The following is a 19,135-nucleotide window of genomic DNA, read 5'->3' on the forward strand; positions in this document are numbered from 1 at the left end:
CAAACGATTCTGGACACACTTCAGAGATAACCTTGATAAAAATGGAATTGTACGAAGTCCGGGTTAATATTTTTATATGTATTTTCTAGTTATTGGTTTTTCTGACCTTCATTGGTTTTTTCTATAAGTTCAGCATTTTCCTTTTTTTGTTGAGTGACTTTTTGTATCTTTATAGTTAAGTACATAAAGTTTTTTAAAGTGGTTTAGTTTATAATTTGAAAATAGAATTATTTTCGTTGGGTGTAATACTTTTCTCTTATTCAGTCAGTTGTTTACTAAGTTAAGTAACTCTTCATCTTCTATCAGCATTCCAGCTCTTTAACTAGTTGTGTTAATGTACTGATAATGGATATTTTAAATAATTGCCATGTAAATCTTTCACGGCTATATTGTTTACTAGAGTGTGAATGTTCCTTCGCGTTCCCCGCCTCCTTTTATAAAACAATTAGTGCTAAAAGCTCGCTTAATTTTCGCCATCTTTTCGCGACTCTGCCGAACATTCTTCGGCCACTCCAAGCTAAACAAACTAGTAAAGCATTTCAAATGTTTGTTTACCTAAAATAAACTCTGTCATGTTATTTTGCCGACATTTATTACATTTGGTAATTACTGCATCTGCATTAAGTATGTCATTACTTTCGTATTTGTCATTAAGTCCTTGCAAAGAAATAATTAGTGATGTGTGACTAAACACGCTCCAAAATCTCTTTTCAAACAAGAAGATAGTACGTGCAATTCCAGAGCTCACTTTCCATGTGTTTGGCTTTGGATAAAAGCAAAAGGTTGGTTTTGTTTCTCTACGAAGAAGAAGAATTAGAACCGAAGAAAACGAGTGAAGATGTTCTTCTGTACACACAGGTATTTTGTACCAGCAAGTACAATTGTACTAATTGAATTTTGAAGTTTTCTGGATGAATTATTTTAAGCTCTAAAACACAACCATCTCATAACTAACTTTAGAGGTGCTTTTGAAATTCGATTCGGCAAGTTCTAAGTATTCTATAGGTCATGGCTTAACTTGCCTACCTATCATGGGAAGGCGAGTTTTCATCAGGTTCGCAGGTCGCGAGGAAAAAAAAACATTCTCTTAGCTCAAGTTCTAACTTAATTCTCAGCAAAAACAGAGGAAGGAAATAAGAATTAGAGGTGTTCAGCCGATTTTAAAACATAAAACATCCTAAAGAACCAAAGAAAAAGCTTATTTTGACTGAACTTCATGCGGTGACACAAAGGTCGGGTGCAACATCCTTTATCGACATCATCACTTCAAGATCTTCGTACTATCTTGTTTTACCGACAACTTAGAGTTTCATGTCGAATTCAATTATACAGGAACCACAAATATTTATTTATAGTTTTATCTTCCTATGCGGTCCTTAAAGTTTCCGAATTTTATTATAAACACTCAATGAAAACCACGATAAATTAGACGTATAGTTACTGGTACAGTTAACAGGCTTTCAGCTTGCTGGTATTACATTTTTAGTGGTCTGGAACACTGCTATGCTATTGGCGAGACCAACTTCAGCTAAAGTGAAGAGCCGTTTAAAATCATGTAATTCAAACACTCACAGGACAGAAATGCGAACGAGTGAGAGATTTTCAACACGAGAAGATAAATTTCGTATCTCCAAGCGCCCATGTAATATTCTGTTTATTATATAATTATCAATGAAGTATGTTTTGGCTTTTTCAGGCAATTCTATTCGTGTATTTTTGAATAGCCATCGCAATGGTGTTATTTTAACGTGTGAAGATATCAATTTTTCGAAATAGAGAAAAATAGATACGACTACTTGCAAGAACGTTGACATACGAAAATAGAACATTAGTAATTTAGTGAGAAAGGAATACATTGAAAGACAAAAGAAAAAGTTCAGCTTCAGTGATCTTCTTTTGTTTTTTAATATAATTCCTATCCCACTAAATCACTAATGTTCTATTTTCGTATGTCAACGTTCTTGCAAGTTGGTCTATTTCATTGGTAATTATATAATAAGAATAATTATCATAGCTGGAAAGACCTTGTTAAAATTAGTAAACCTGTGAAGTTTGAAGGAAGTAAGTTCAAAACTCACGATGATAGGAATTTTCAAAAATGAAAAAATTTTGTATGAAAACATTCGTTGGTAGGCAAGAGCTGGAGTCGAGTCTTGCAAAATGCACACTTTTCAAATAACACATCTTCGCGAGTTTTGAACTTCAAACTTCACCGCTATACCTATTTTAACATTCTATTTCCAGTGATTATTTTTTAGTTTTACTAATCCAAAAATACCTGATATATAAAAGCTCATTCGTCCGTTAAGAATAACAACAACAACAAGAAGAACAAAATTAAGAGATTTAGAAGGACTTATATTATGGTTTCTCATAAAATATTTCTAATTTTTTAAACATGTATTTTTAATTAGGAGAAAGTTGATCGAAGGAAAACAAGTACTCTATTATCAAAACACCCGAGGAAAAACAACTTCGTACATTTTAAAAGTACAAAAATATCTACTTTATAATTAAAATTTTAACAAGAAAATATATTTTCTTATGGTTCTATAATAACATTTATTTCTGTACTCGTGGAGTTTTTAGTGATATTTTTTTGCATGAGTTGTGACTAGTTAAGACTTAATTGAGTTAACCATGACGGATTTGAGTCGAGTAACTTGATAACGGACGACCCGATAGATCACTTACCTTAAGAGAGACGTAATCTTTTTACTTACAGGATATGGTAATTTTAAGCTGTAAAGATTATATTGGAAAGGCGATTTCTTTTGGCGCTTGTTGGTGATTGCTTGATGGGGATGTGTCGTTGAGAGTTCTTGTAATTTTATTCATTCGTTTGTTTATTTGTTTAGTTTGTCGTCTTGTTTGCCTGTATATTTTTCTGTTTTCTTTTTGTTTATTCCTTCATCTCTGCTTTGTTGTCTGTCTACGTTTTTTTCTTTCTTTGTATGTTTGTTTATTTGTTTCGTTGGATTATCTTATGTTCCTTATGTTTGCAATATGTATGTTTGTTAGTACTTCTTGATCTGCCTATTTAATCATTTTTGAATCAGGATTTTTCTTAATTGATGGATTGCAAGCATTCCCAAGAGAGTCAAAAGACAAAAGCATGGCGGCCATTGTGGTGCCGTTAACAATGGGTGCTAATCAGAAATCTTTTGTTGAATGGCACCATCATGGCCGCGATGACGTAACGTGCAACCGAAGAATAGACATTCTATTACCACGATTCGGTCATTCTCTTAATTTCCTTTAATTTTTTTTTTTAAAGGTTTTGTTCGATTGTCTGTACTGAAGGTTCCTTAATTTGCTTCTTCTTTTTAGTCTTTTTTCCCTTCTTGTTCCGTGCTTGTGTTGGTTCGCAAGAGCCGGAGGCCGAAGCCCTAAGCGAGATTAATGTAATCCTTATCGATGGCTATTTTAAAGAATTTTCTTGTTCCGTTATCTGCCTTTTATTGCCTCACCTTCTTTCATGTGTCATGGGATCAAGTGGATCAACAATACGTCCCTTCGCTCCCTTCCCTTCTCCTCTTTCTCCACACTGGAATCTCCGTTCAAGTTCTTATCTCTTTTCTGCTCTGTTGGCCCAACAGAGTGACTCGTTTTCTTTAAAGTCAAAATATTTATATCGACGTGGTTTTTTTTCCCTGACATTTTTTATTAAATACCCGCGTCGTTTTATCGATGTAGGCTTTAAAGCTAGTCTCCTTTACAGCCGTTCTTAGTTGCAAAGGAGACTACTTCAAATCTGATAAACTTCGATGTTTTGAACATTGTTTGAGGAAAAACAAAGCGAGAGGGGTAAGGGAAGAGAATGAGAAAAGTAACAAAAGAAATGGATAAGGGGAAAGAAGAAAGAAGAAAGAGCAAAGGACAGTAAAGAAAAATAGAAGTGAAAAAAAGAGAAGAGAAGAGAAGAGAAGAGAAGAGAAGATATCTAATATTCAAACTACTAGAATTTTGTATAACACAATTTATTCAACCGTACAAACGCCGCAGCCTACTACCCCCAAGAGTTTTCGCTACACGGTTCACGGCTTTGTTTATAATCCATGTATTGTTTACAGGTCACAAAACCACGTTATAAATCAACAAATATGACAATGTACCCATAATCCCCTGCTGTCATACTGTCTGAAAACCTTGCAAATTTGTACAAACCACTCCAATCTCTGTCAAGTATTCTGCCAATCTATCGATCAAAGTTTTTCCCTGTTTAGATTTGAAAGGTTTTGGTGTGTGACGTATCTCGTATGCAAATAAGAGTTGGCGAGTTCGGGATAGCTTAGTTAAGAGGTTACCAATGTTCGAAAAAAGAATGGCTTGACAATGAAAACTCGTTGGAATTTTCGCCTGAAATTGGCTCTTAAAGAGGAACATACTGTTTGGTCGTTATAAAGAGTTTTTGTGAGGAAAATCTAGCGAAAAGTGGCAACAATGTTCAGGAAAATTCGTTTTGTTCTAGTGAAAAGGTTAGTATCTCTGACTCATCTCTAAGCGCCATGTTGTTTGAGTTTATTTGTTGTCTGCTTTCAAACTCTGCCGAATCTTTCACATATAAACAAAAAGCTATAATCCGTATTAGTATACAAATATAAAATCTGGGTTTTGCGGTTTTAGGGCCAGCATTGTCCTTAACATTACTGAATTTCTATCTTTAGTGTTATTAAGCTACGATGCACGTATGGCGTGACCTTCATAAAATATTCTGCTCTTCGTTCAACCAACTCTGCGCCACTTGTACATCCATAAACTGCTCACTTGAATCTGAGTGAATTCTAATTAATGAATGCCCTAATTCTTAAAAACAGAGAACTTTTTAAAGCGTGGTTTGATGACTTCCTTTAGCGAAACTTCGCCAAAATGGGCCAAATTGATTGCAAATTGTTTTGTTTTGTAATATATTCATTATATTTATAGCAAATGTTTTTTCGGCTCGTTAGACACGATTCCTAAGTAGTTTAATGTTTTCTTAACTCTAATTAACAGAAGTAAAGACGATTTTTAGTGGTGAATTCTGTTAGAAATATACAGAAAGATATATACGGTAAATACTTCAACATATAACGTCATGATCAGACTGATAGATAGATAGACAAAAGACTGGGATTAGCAGAAAAGATTATAATATACAAACCTCTGGTGGTGAGTCGGGTAATATTGATTAAATGAGTGGTCAGTGATGGACAGATCCCGGAATCTTGCGACCATGTTTAAAAACGCTACGATACGAGTCAGACAAAATAATTTCTAGTGATAATAGATTTTTGTTACTTCTACGATTTTGATCAAAGAAATTCGTTTATCTTTTACGAAAAAAAAATATTATCTCAATAAGTTTTAAAAGTTAAAGTGTAAGCATTTTTGAATTTCATGAGTTTCGTTTCCAAACTATTTTTTGTAGAATCACTGAGAGCGGTGAAAACATTTTTTCTTAACGAATTTTTTCTAAGAAAATTACTGTTGACATTTCTTAAGGCTTTGGGTCAACAGAAACACTCTCAAGTTTCGCTTCAAAGGACGTGTTTTGAATCATGGACGCGGAAGAAAAGGAAAAAGATAACCTTGTGATATAATTATTGAGTTTTTTCACTGAATATGGAAACTTTATCAAAGGTATTTTGTTAAGAGAAAGCATTCCTTCCTATCAAGTCTCGCGACTCACTTCAACACTAGTATTAAATGAAGCAGCTTTCGTACGAGAATCGCGTGCCTTGACATTGAAATGGAATTCCCGTATTGCTTCCACAGAATGCGGGTTTTCGTATGAGTGTTGAAATGGCTTTCCATAAGAATAGTTATCGTATGAGTGGGAAACGTACAGTACTGACTTACAGCATGTAAACGGTACGACATGCAGCAACATTAAAATAAGTGGCTTTCGTTAATAATTGTTTTCGAATGAGTGGGAAACATACGGTACTGACTTACCGCACGATCAGTGCAAAATGCTGTAACATTGAAATGGCTTTCCAAAGGAAGGTTTTCGTAAGAGTGGGAAATTTGAATTATACAGTACTGACTTCTTAGAATGGCTAGCATATAGTAGTGACTTACTGCACTTTACACGGCACAACACGGCTATAACACTGAAAGGGCTTCTTATAAGAATGGTTATCATATGAGTGGGAAACATAAGGTACTAGCCTGAGTATCAGGCCTTCTGGGGCGCTTGGGCTTTCCGAGACGGACTGGGGAGAGGGGGAGAGAGAGGGGAAGGAAGGCTCTCCTCCTCCCCCCTCTCTCTCTCTTTCACCTCCTCCTCTCCCCCTCCCCGGAGAGAGCCTGACACTCAGGCTAATAGGGTTCTATACTGACTAACAGCATGGTACGACATGTCGTAACATTGAAATGGCTTCCCATTATTTTCAAGTAAATTAAATATTCACAATACAAAAAGTAGTCACAGCTACTGTAAGATACAGTAAGGCATAAAGTACTCACATAAAGTAGTTTACCCCCTTTCCCTGGTAAAAATAAAAAATAAACGCCTCTTACTACAGTTGCGGGAAAAATCTTAATGTAATTAGTTTTCAAGACCGTCAATATTAAAGTATTCTTAGAATAGACTGTTATATAAATATTTGTCCTCGGATATTTCTGTGTACCTGCCTAGGGGGTGAGAAATGTAGCCTCGTAGATCATTTAGAACAAGTATAATGCTCTATTTACACTTATTTCAATAAAGTTAGTCACCAAAAACCTAGAAAGCTGAGATCACTGAGCATCATGGGAAACTTTTCATATCAAAAAAGCATATATATATACAAAGCTTTTTTAATACAAACTGCAGCTCGATGATGCTCAGAAGAGGTAAGACTGTAACCGGTAAAAGATTGGCAAGTCCATGAACAGTTATCAAGCGGTTGAACGTGAAAAATGAATCTACCCATAATCCTTGTCGGCCTCAGCTTTATAGCTTTTCTGGTGACTAACTTTATTGAAATAAGTGTATATACCTTGTAATAAAAAGGATAGCGATAGAAAACGAACAGCGTTTCGGTACCCACTTAGTGACACCGTTAAGGTTGTTAATGGTGTCAAGTGGGTATTGAATTGTTCTTTGTTTTCTATCCGTTTTATTACAATGTCAAAAATTCAATTACTTATAATTACCTTACCGTATATTTCAATCATCATTCCTTTCGTTTCTCTCAGTCTATTCCTTAATTATACTTTATTTAAGTTTAATTTTCCCATTTATTTCAATTTTTGTTGCTTTTCCTTACCTTTCATTTTTTTAGTTTTATTTTCCAATTTCGTCTAATTTTGTTGCTTGTTTTCAACTCTTCATTCATTCTGTTCTGGTTTTTTTTCCTTTTTCTAATCTTTCCCTTCCATTTGTGTACCACCTCTTACAGACTTTGTCTACCAATCCTATCACACCCTTGAAGCCCTCTTGCACCGTAGTTTTGCATCCTTCTATTCGTATTACTTTAGTTGCATAAGCCTTTTCGGAATTCGAATAAACGGGATGCATTGTGGTCTAGCTTGGGTACAAACACCATATGAGTCATGGCGAAAAAATTTTTGTACCCAAGCTAGACCAGAATGCACCATGTTCGCCATCTCACAAAAGGTCTATGTACCCAAGCTAGACCAGAATGCACCACATTCTTTATCTCTATGCTATCAATTTTCTAATCCCCATTTTCCATCTGTAGTGCACACAGCAAGGAAGGGCTGGACGAAAAGACCCCAGACCAACCAAAACTGGAAAAATCCAAAAGCAAGAACAAATTTCTTGGATTATTTCACAGTTCGAGCGACCCAGACCTCAATCCAAAACAAAAAACGCGAAAATCGTTTTTAAGACGCAAAAAGAACAACGAAAAAGAAGCCAAAGATTCTCCGGATGAAGCTTCAAGTGAAATCTTGACTAATCATACAGAAAGACTTCCGGATAATTTACTTCCGGATGGACCACTTTCGGACAAATCACTTCCGGATGGACCACTTCCGGATGGACCACTTCCGGATAAATCGTTTCCGGATAATTTGGTTCAAGATAATGTGGTAGTGGAGAATAATGTTGTGGATAATTTCGAAAATGCATCACAAAAACACTCGCTTTTGGGCGAAACTTTACCTTTGGATCCTTTAAAATCTATGTCAGTGTCTACACTTGGATCTATGCATCGGGTTGATAGAATTGACATTGACCCATTTCCTCCGGACGGCGAGGCATGGAAACGAGCTAAGGACGTATGGGAGAAAAATGAAATCGAGGAAACAAAAGAGAAAGAGAAGGAAAAGAGAAAAACGAAAGGGAAAAAGGAGCATCATGATAAAAAACGGGAAGGAAAGGAAGAAAGGGATGGGAAATCTCGGCAGAGATCGAAGAGTCGAGAGAAGGACAAAGAGCATGCTGGGAAGGAACGGTCTGATAGTAAAAATAGATCAAAGGAGAAAAAGAGACACGAGAAACTTGAACACGATGAAGGTAAATACGAGGAGAAGAGAAGTAAAGAGGACAAACATAAGAAACACAAGTCACGAACCGAGAAACATGGCGGTGGACACAAGCGTGATACGCGCGATAGTGATAGTGAACTTGATAATAAACATGATCGCAAAACAGATCGTAGACATAAGCATAAGCCAAGATGCGAGGAAGATGGCGGTGGGCACAAGCGTGATATGTCTCGTGATTATGATAGTGACAGTGAACTTGATAATAAACACCTTCGCAAAACAGATCGTAAACATAAACATGAGCACAGGCATAAAGATTCGGATCACGATCGTACTCACGATGACGCTCACGAACACGCACACGTTCGCACACTTGATCGCGTTCACGCGAAGGAACACAAGCATCAGCCAACGCACAAAGACGATAAACATACTAAAAATAACGAAGAACTCCACAAACACTCCAAACACAAAGAACTAAAATCCGAACACAAACACACCAAGAACCTCAATCCTTACGCAGAAGACAAAAGAAAAATCGAACTTGATAAAGTTTGGCGAGAATATGAATCTGGCAAGCGTTACCACTCGCAGGAGAAAGATATGAAGAAAATCATCGACCGTCTTGACGGTGTCGAGCGGTTCAGGAGGGAGGAGCGAAATCGCATGAGTGACAGGTCACATGATCGGTCCAGTGATACGTCACATGAGGCGGCCCACAGGAGTCGGAGTAGAGAGAGAAGGCGGAGGTCGAGGAGTAGAGAAAAACATCGACATGAATCTGATCAGGTTAGCAGCTGTAAAATGACTATCAATGAAGTGTTCAGGGCTATTAGTTATCCCGAGGTGCGTTGAGGAAAAAACTGTGTCGAGTTGGCATTACTAAGCAATGTAGAGCTGTTTAAGGGGACGTATTTCCAAGATGGCGGCTTTTTAGTCCCCTTAAAACAACTCACAATGCACTGCAATGCCAACTCGACCCAGTTTTATCCTCAAACTTGGAATGGCGATTACGAATAGTCCTCTTTAGCTTGGGTGCAATTTTCTATTTCAGACCTCCCTGTCATTACGGACAGTGATGTGCATCTATTCTTACATTAACCTGCATAATACGGTCACCCTGTTATCACAGACACTTGTTGTTGTCCCAGTAATATGCATCTACTCTTACATGAACCTGCTTAATACGAGCACCCTGTTATTACGGACACTTTTACTGACCTCATAGTGTCCGTATTTTCGGGTTCCATTGTATCGGTTTTACAAGTTAACTATGTCGTGCCGTATCGTGATTGGATCAACTGTCGTCAATACCGTGGCCCGTGCCGTTCCTCTTTACACTCACAAAAAATACTGTAGTCCATTATCAAATGTATCGATATTTTTTTCAAGGATTCCAATCACTCAAGCACTTGGCAGTACTCTCTTAGTAGAATAGAAGCGAGACAAGAACAGTGCAAAGCTGAAATCGACACAGCTCGACGATCCATCGAGCACCGCATCAAACAGCTCGAAACGCGCTTCGAGAAACACTACTCCTCGTCCGAGAGACTCCCCGACCAACCGCGGGAAAAATCCAGCGCAGAAGAACCACCTGCCTACAAAAAAATAATCGACCAAGTCGCAGACGAATGCAGAGAGGTAACGCGGACCTTAGAAGTCAGGACCGAGGAGATGAAATCCGAGATTGCGTCGGTGGTTCGAGAAGAGTTGACACACTTAGACGAAAGCCTGCACAGTCCTAACACTACTCCTTCTTCACCTGGACCATTCTTTGGTGTGCGCGTGGTGGGGAACTTCCGATGTGAGGAAACAACGACCGTAAATCCTGGTAAAGTGATTCAAGATCATGATGATGACAAGTCAAAGTTGACTAGTGTGACGTCAGTGGAACCTATATCATCAGCAGACGAGAGTATGGTTACGGTTATAGAAGAGAACAGCAGAATAACAAGTGAGTATTTATTTTTATTTCATCTGTACACCTATTTCAAAAACATTGTCGGTGGGAGATCTGAATATTGGCGATCAGATTTTAGATCTTCGACCGACAACGTTTATTGAAATAGGTGTATACGTTTTTCGTTCATAAGCGCACTCGCCTCTTACCTGTGAGGTCTCGGGTGCCATTAGTATAGTTTATTTTTCAAGTTTAAACTTTTTGCTTTCCCGATTGATGAAGAAATAGAAAACGCGCGCGCGTGCTGTGTACAGTTATAAAGCACGCGGGAGTTGGCAGAACACAAGAGAAGTGTTAGGAGAAGCACGACGCGTAGCGGAGTACTTCTCGACACTTCTCGAGTGTTCTGCCAATCCCCAAGTGCTTTATAACTGCACACAGCACAGCAAGTTTTTTATTTCTTTTATAAAATACAAATTACATGAATGACGAAACTGAAAGTGCGCGCGCGTGATGTGTGCTCTCATAAACCACGCGCTGCCAACCAATCAGAACGCGAGATTTAGAGCAGTTATTTTATAATTCATTTTACTGCTTAAGGGACATATAGGATTATGATGCCAAGCTAGTATAAAGTGAGATTCGCTTTTCTGAAGGTTTATTGACATGGATTTAATTAAGGTAGCTTGTAATCTGAAATTCAATAAACGAATGATCAACATTCAATACACCTCCTTCGCTTTGTCATAATGTTTTCCCATGTCAGACCACGTGTCATTCTCTTGAGAATTAGATTCTTTGTTTGAGTCGTATCCATATTCATGTGTCTTCTAATGCGCAACTGTTAATCAAAGAAATGATACTCTAGGGAATGATACGTGGTCTGAAATGGGAAGATATTGCGCCCAAGCTAAAGAAGTGTTTCATAATATAGTGTTGTTTGAATTCATTTTGGATGAGGGGAGGGAGGGATGATTTGTTAAGGTTCGTGTGTGAAGAGTGGAGTGAAGATGAAAGTTCATTCAACCAACGTTCTTTTTTCTACTTTCCAAGAAACGACACCAAAGGACTGCGCAGACGCGGAATCCCATTCAACTCTCTCATCACGTGATTTCCAAGTACGTGTCAGCCAATCAGGTGCCTTAGACACGCTGAACGAACCTTCAGGGCAGAAACATAGTGTTTCATCGACATGTGATTCAGGAATCTCAGCAGACCATCCCACGTCACCTATACATCTAAGATCGCCGGGGATAGAGAACCTCCACGAGTTGTCCCTAGAGAATTTTGAAGATGAGGCTCATTGTGACGAAACTCATGAGGAAGAGGGACACGATTGCAATGGTACACCGGAGTCCCTACAAGAAGTGTACCGCCGTAAGATCAAGGAGACAGAGGCTCGTTGTCAGGAGAGGGCTCTCGAAGAGAAAGAAATATTGTACCGACGAATTAATGAGCTGGAATCGATGTTACTGGCCTCGCGTGAGGGGAAGGGTCAGTATGTGTGAATAAATCATGACGTAGTCAAATCGAATAATGACGTCGATCTACATATGCCTTACCAGTACATATCGCACCAATATGTTGACATGACCAAGGATGATGACGTAAGGTAGATGTATCACATATTACATCGTGACCTAGACATGACGTAATTACGACGTATATCACAGAACATCGCGGCTTACATATGACGTAATATATGTATATTCGTCTATCTTCATCAAATTTAAGTCGCTATGGCAACTATGAGGTATGCATGAGTGATGTCATCATACAATAGAAGTAAAGACGCCGCTTTTAAATGGTGAATGAGGTTATACGTATCTTTATAACAGGTTGTTAAAGTGATAGGGGGTAAGGGTGTTAGCTGTTTTGAACCTAGTTGGAATGACACGGATGAAAAACGTCTGCGCATGCTCTGAATCGATATGAAAACTAGTCAAAGTATATGTAAATTAGACTTTCAAGCATGTCTAATAAATTGGACTTCACAAATGCCAAAACTTAGTGTCCATGCTTGAAACTTAAGACTAATTCTTTCATCTTGTATTTTTTTAATACGGTATCTTGGTCTGACAAAAGTAAACTCCCGAAAATGTTATGTATACTCGGAGAAAACAAACATTTATTTTCTCACTCAAACTACTCTTCAAAATTCTTAGAAAACGTGTTGAAATGCACGCATGCGCAAACGTTTTTCTCTAGTGTCAGTTGGGATTCATTATTGGTATTCATTAGAATCCAGAGTAAAGCAGAATGAGGCGTAAAGTATTTTGAAAACATATACTATACTAGACCAGACTTCCTTTGAGCTCCCTTACATACAGTTGTACCATAGCTGTTCCTCTTAGTCTAAAGGACCTTCCATTCTTTGTTGCCTTTCGGGGGGTAGGGGTCGGGTTGGAATTTTTGTTGAAATATCCTAAAGATAAACTGACCAGCCCAAATGGCAATATCTTTTTATGACTCCTTCCCCCCCCCCCCCCCCCCTCAATAGTGGGGTCGTTACTCTCATGTTTGTGTGATCCCCCTAGTAGTTTGATTCTCAGATTCCACCCAAAATCTGCAAACCCCGAAAGCCTCGTTATATTGACAATGATAGGTTTTTGATAGGTTTGAAACAGCAGTGATATAACTGATCCCCATTCAATTGTCTAAAATATTTGCGTTCCCAACACCCTAAATCCTCGTAGCCCCCTCCCCCTCAGGCGATAGACGTCTACCCCCTACCCCTCTAGGTGATAGATGGTATTAAGTAATTAAACAGATGTGTGAATAGAAAAATTGACCACGATAAAAAATGCATATGATCATGTACATATAATGATGATTATTCTTGATGTTTTTGATATAGAAACATAGAATATTTACGCCCAAAAGAATACAACAGTATTTAAGAGGAAATAATTGATATAACAAGTGTTTTTGAGCAAGTAAATTTTTAGAAAAATTTATCATTAAAAAAGCAAAAATTCTTCAATAAAAATTTCCATAGAACATTCATTATCTTACCCCTATCTACGAAGTGACTTTTTCATACTCCAATAATAGAGGGTGTTCAACGAGACCAAGGGAGCAGGGTACACTGGGATACCTGGGGGGGGGGGGGAAGTTTACCAGAGTTCTTCATTTAGAAATATTCAAATCAAAAGAATTTATCATTGTAAAAAACGTACTTCAAACGAATATCCTCAGCTGAATTGATTTCCATTTTGATGTGTTTGTCTTTCACTTTGCACTTTGCACGGATTAAATGCCCAGCATAGCAGTTCTTTTTTTTTTTTTTTTTTTGAGTTTGGGTTAGGAATTGGGTTAGGGTTTTTAAAGTGCTACTATGACGAAAATCGCTCAAACTTGGATTCAGCTGAAACTTCCTAAGAATACTCTTTAAAGGTCCAATAATCACTGTATGAAGTGTTTTCTCGATATTCAGGACGAAAATATGATATCTTTACGATTATTTTTTGGAGTCTGTGACGTCATACACTCAACATCGAACATCACTCCATACATTTCTTTGTAGTTTATGATCAAAATATCAGTAGTAAAGGGAGAAAGAAATACCCAAACACCCCCAAAATAAAAATTATAGTCACAAGTAATGTGAAATAAGCACATTAGCCACCCTTTGGGCTTCATAGGAATAAAATAAATTAAGGATTTATATACAAAGGAATATATGTAGCAATGTTTGATGTTGAGTGTATGACGTCACAGACTCCAAAAACTAATCGTAAAAATATCATACTTTCGTCCTGAATATCGAGAAAACACTTCATACAGTGATTATTGGACCTTTAAAGAGTATTCTTAGGAAGTTTCAGCTGAATCCAAGTTTGAGCGATTTTCGTCATAGTAGCACTTTAAGGACGGTAAAATCAATATCAATAATTAATAATCGAATAGTGCCATTTCATGTAGTATTCCATAAAGTACTAACCTCGATATTCAATGATCTCTCAAATAAAATATGATTCTAATTGCATCGAAGGAATCTATCCTTGTAGAGAAACTACAAAAATATTAACAAATTCTTTTATTTTCAAGTCGAAAAAGAAAAACCAATAAAAAATCATGAGAAAATCTTGAGTAGGTTTAATGTTTCGGCCACCCATCCAGGTAATGACCCTCTTGACTCAGTGTTTTTCAATTGACCCCACGCCCACGTTTTTTCCACTGGACCACGTTTCCAGGTGAATCAGCATAACAATAGCCGTGAAAACAATGCACCGAATACACTAGACTTTTTAACATCAATTTTTCAACCGATTCCGTGCGTGGCAGAGATGCAAGGGATTAGCCGATATGGTCTGGGGGCCGGCTGGTCTCTCCCCTGATGCTTCGGCTAGAACATTTTCTTGCGTAATTCGTACACCCAAGGGCAGAAGGATTTAATCGCCGTCAGGTCCGAAGTCCATACGCCGCCTCAGCTCTGCGGATGTCTCGGGGGTATGGCAAATTAGAATCGAGTTTTTTGATTTTTTGTCTTAGGTTTTCAAATTCCACCTCATAGATTCATAGAGAGAAGTTTTTTTCTTTTCTTTCTTTCTTTACTTTTTTTGTATTGTTTTTGTATTGTTTTTTGTTTTTTTATTTTTTGTTTTTGTTTTGTTTTTTTTTCGTTTTGTTTTGTTTTGTTTTTTGTTTGCTTGTTTGTATTTTTGTTTTCTTTTTAATCTTTTTTCTTCTTCTTTCCCTTCAGTAAATCGTATATTGAATTCAAACACGTGCTCTCGTTTCGCACCCTCCCCTCCCCTTTCCTCTTATTACCTCGATCTATGTACCCACAATGCTCCATGTATCACCACGTTTGATTCTTGATTCAAAATGGCGGACCAAAAAGAGCTTCGTATCGGTTTTGTTGGAGGAGGAAACATGGCTTTTGCCATGGCTAGAGGCTTTATTAAATCAGAATTAGTGAAGCCTGAGAACATCATTATCAGTACTTTGAGTGACAGAGGCGTCGGGAAATGGAAGGTAAAGAAATTATCAAAAAATAATGACAACATTTCATTCCTGGAAGAAAGTTCTATAATTGGCTTAGCTAGGGTAGTAAAGCTTGAATCTGATAGCCGATGGAAAATTATGAAAAAATGAAATTATGAAAAATATATAAGTATCAAAGTCTTACAGTTATTTTATTTCATAAATTAAGATACTATTTAAGGTATATTTTTCTGGGAAAACAATGGACTTCTTGTAGCTTATTGGCTTATTTGAATTCGTTGAGGGTCGGGTCGCGAGGTGAATGCCTTGGAAAAAGGTAGCCTTTGACAGTGGAAAAAGAGATCAGAACCATAATTATATTAGAGTAAGAAAGAGAGAGATGGGTAAGGGTGAATAAACTCTCCTAAATGAAAAGTTTTTGGCTTGGGCTTTTTTTGTTTTTAGCCACCAATAATTGTAACCCCCAGATCCTGGGATATGGCGGGAAATTTGACATTCACATAGCGTGAACTTTTAATAGCACTTTTCCCCAGTCCCCTGGGAACTGTTTCCTGTTAAAACTGTTAAATTGTTACATGTTAAATCCCCCATGTACCTAGCCTCTAAAGTAGGCGGGACGTGTCCTGGTGGGGGAAATGCCAAAAATCAAAAATTCACAAAAGCATATAAAAAATCAAAATGTTAAAAATCTGCACTTCTTGATGAAACCTTTAAAAAGATGTCTGAAAAATCGAGCAATCGTACAATACAGCTTTCCTGAATTCGCTTGGATGATCATGAAACAATGGTTTAAAGGTGAGACTGAACTTGATTCTTTTATTCATCAAGTTCTACCTCGACTTGAAACCATTGTTGAGTGACCAGTCAAGCGAATTCGGGAAAGCTCTATTGGCTAAATTTGAAAATCCCCACTTTCTACCTATCCTACAGCTCATCTTTATATCTTTCACTTTGAAAAGGAATTTTAAAACTGTTAGGTGTCCGTTATTCCAGGAAATGAATTGTAGAGCAACAAAAATAAATCACGAAGTCGTCAAGAATTCCGAAATAGTTTTTATTGGCGTCAAACCGCACATTGTGAGGACAGTGATGAAAGAGTTGCAGAATGATTTCACCAAGGACCATCTGGTGGTGTCTATTGCAGCAGGCGTAACACTTGCAACATTTGAGGTATAGTGTTTAATTAATTAATAAGTTTATAAATAATTTATTAAATTAAAAATAAATAAATAAAATAGATATTTTAAACATTTAGTAAATAGGATAAAGTAATAAATAAATAAACTTGTCCTTGTTTTATGAGGTAACACTTAACAGCCAGTGGCTAACAAAATGGTGGTCCAAATTCCATCATCGAATTTGAATATAGAAGTAGATTTTTGATAAGGGAGGAGAACTGGAGAACCAGGACAAAAACCCTTGAAGCACAGGAGAGAACCAAATAGAAACTCTAGTCATACAGTATGTATGTGTTACTAAGTCCTGGAATCGAACCCAGGTTGCTGACATGTGCTTCTTAACGCCAAGTGATAAGAAAAAATTGGTAATGATGATGATGATGATTGATTGATTGATGATGATGATGATAGTAATTATGATTGATGCTGGTGATGATAATGATGATAATAATATTAATAATAATAATAACGGTTTATTGATGACATATCTAGGGTAGCTCTACATTCATCATGATTGATGTAAAATAGTTGTTAAAATCATTCATCTACTAATTTTTCATTCTTTGTAACAAGAGTTTTGGTGTCAGAAGAATGGTTCGTGTCATGCCAAGCCTTCCATGCGCAGTACAACAGGGTGCATCAGCCTTTTCATGCGGTAGTAATGTAACAAGAGAAGATGCTGCATTAGTCCATCGCTTGATGTCATCTGTTGGTAAGTCCCTAGAGCACCGGTATGCACTATATACTGATTCACACACAAGATTATCAGAGCAGGATTTATTCTGTGAGTTTGCCATTCCCAGCCTACATGTGAAGTTGTTTCAGGGTTTGTTCTGTGAGTTAGCCATGCCCTGATTTTGATCAGCCCAGAGGTTGTTTCAGGGTTTGTTCTGTTAGTTAGCCATGCCCTGACTTAGATCAGCCCAGAGGTTGTTTCAGGGTTTGTTCTGTGACTTAGATCAGCATGTAGGTTGATAATTATTTAAAATACTTCCATTCAATGTTTTCTTCAGGCTATGTAGAAGAAGTAAAGGAGTCCCTAATAGATGTTGTTGCTTCAATCAGTGGCAGTGGGTCTGCATTCCTTTACCTTGTCACTGAAGCTCTTGCCGATGGAGCTGTGAAGGCAGGCCTACCTAGGCCTTCTGCTATGGCATTTGCTGCTCATACTGTGCAAGGTGCTGGAGCTGTCGTCAATCAAACTGGGAAACACCCAGCACAAGTAAGGCTTTTTAAATATTAAATAGAGGTTTTGCAGCAACACGTGATGGCAGCCATTTTGGATGGCAGGAATAATATACAGTACATGTAAAAGAATTCAATTCCTGAAAGCAAAGGGATTTTATTCTTCTGCCATCTAACCACAGGCATTCCAAGCTGTATTGTTGGCACTGGCACGTGATGGTGTAAAACCTCTATAGTAATTCTGCAAAGAGTGAGGGTGTTTTCTCAGGGGAGTGGTGAGGCTATTACATTAATATTGCATAAAGTATATACTTTATATCTCAGGGATGGTGGAGCTGGGAAGAATGAAACGAGAATGAAACCTATTTTTGTCTTAGTTTGAGTGTTGTATGAAAAAAATTTTTCTAGCTCCATCACTTAAAATGTGCTCCAAGAAAAAAAACATTTCTAGCCTCATCACTTAAACTGTGTCCTGCCATCCAAATGTGTATATATGCTGTACTCATCATAGCATGATCGTGGTAATCATGATGAGGAGGAGGAAGAGGAGGAAACTAATAACGTTAACAATAATAGCAATAATAATTTTGAAATTACTTGACAGTATATCTTAGTAGGAGAAAATATATAAATCCAAGCTAAATATTTTCCTTATGTAAGACAAAACCAATTCAAATTCTTTATACTAAGGATGATGGTGATGATGATGATGGAGATGATGAAGATAACGGTGGAAATAATAATACAGGTGGTGATGATGATGATGATGATGATTTCATGGTTGTTTGTAAAACATGTCTAACAAGGTCCTTTTTGCCTGTTTTTTTTTTTTTTTAATAGTTGAAGGACGAGACATGTTCTGCTGGCGGTTCGACTATTGTAGGCATCCATGAGCTTGAGAAGGTCGGGGTTCGTGGGGCTTTCATCAGTGCTGTTGAATGTGCCACCAAACGTGCCAAAGAACTGGGCAATTAACAGCTAAATAAAATTAAAATAGTGTAGATTTCATATTACTGTGACAAATGTACAGACGTGCCCTAGTATCATGTTCAAGAAATTTCATTGGACGAACTGGATGTCACTTGCTGTGATTGGTTGAAAAAAACATCAATTCCATGCCGTGCCGTTTCGTGTCAAAGTCATAAGAAATTCACTTAAAATAAGAAAAATAGGATGTAATAAAATAAGACCATTAAACCCTAAATAAATCCCTAAAAAACAAAAACAAAAAAACAAAAAAACCTTAAACTCAAAGTTATTTTCCTAGGAAACTAAAGACACAATGCTGAAATTATAAATGCGTTACAAGGCTCGTAATTTACCTATTACGCATGTTCTTTTACGTTATAACTAGTGTCTTTAAATGTGGTATTTTTTGAAATAAAAATGGGGAAGATTTCATCAAGTGTTTGTGTGAATGACCTGATATTAATGACAATGATTTATATATAATAAGCGCCCTTCCTACATATATATAATCAAAGGCGCTTACCTTTCAGTC

At 37.2% G+C, this 19,135-nt stretch overlaps 2 protein-coding genes across 3 annotated transcripts in view; both read left to right on the forward strand.

Moving 5' to 3' along the window:
• The window catches only part of LOC116305294 (uncharacterized), a 39,876-nt gene extending 26,549 nt beyond the window's left edge, over positions 1–13,327 (forward strand). For both annotated transcript variants that reach the window (XM_031715175.2, XM_089037541.1), the window contains 3 exons: positions 7,671–9,210; positions 9,814–10,375; positions 11,375–13,327. In XM_031715175.2, coding sequence (XP_031571035.2) covers positions 7,671–9,210; positions 9,814–10,375; positions 11,375–11,829 — 2,557 coding nt within the window. In that variant the 3' untranslated portion in view covers positions 11,830–13,327. The remainder of the gene's footprint in view (positions 1–7,670; positions 9,211–9,813; positions 10,376–11,374) is intronic.
• A 1,818-nt stretch (positions 13,328–15,145) lies between these two features.
• LOC116305329 (pyrroline-5-carboxylate reductase 3) lies at positions 15,146–19,035 on the forward strand. The gene is made up of 5 exons (XM_031715226.2): positions 15,146–15,301; positions 16,265–16,441; positions 17,023–17,161; positions 17,463–17,671; positions 18,475–19,035. Exons 1-5 carry the CDS (start codon positions 15,152–15,154, stop codon positions 18,607–18,609), a joined length of 810 nt encoding a protein of 269 aa, XP_031571086.1. The 5' UTR covers positions 15,146–15,151; the 3' UTR covers positions 18,610–19,035.
• Positions 19,036–19,135: the final 100 nt, after the last annotated feature.

The sequence above is a fragment of the Actinia tenebrosa genome, unplaced genomic scaffold (genome assembly GCF_029948245.1).
Source record: "Actinia tenebrosa isolate PJP-AT-01 unplaced genomic scaffold, QUT_ActTen_1.0 PGA_scaffold5__44_contigs__length_20552954, whole genome shotgun sequence".
NCBI classification, from domain to species: Eukaryota; Metazoa; Cnidaria; class Anthozoa; order Actiniaria; family Actiniidae; genus Actinia; species Actinia tenebrosa.

Excerpts from the sequence above, each read along its gene's own strand:
- LOC116305329 (XM_031715226.2), top strand. The coding sequence starts at position 15,152 with ATGGCGGACCAAAAAGAGCTTCGTATCGGTTTTGTTGGAGGAGGAAAC. Across the intron at positions 17,162-17,462 it reads TCGCTTGATGTCATCTGTTG|GCTATGTAGAAGAAGTAAAG; the intron begins GTAAGTCCCTAG and ends TGTTTTCTTCAG. Across the intron at positions 17,672-18,474 it reads CTGGGAAACACCCAGCACAA|TTGAAGGACGAGACATGTTC; the intron begins GTAAGGCTTTTT and ends TTTTTTTAATAG.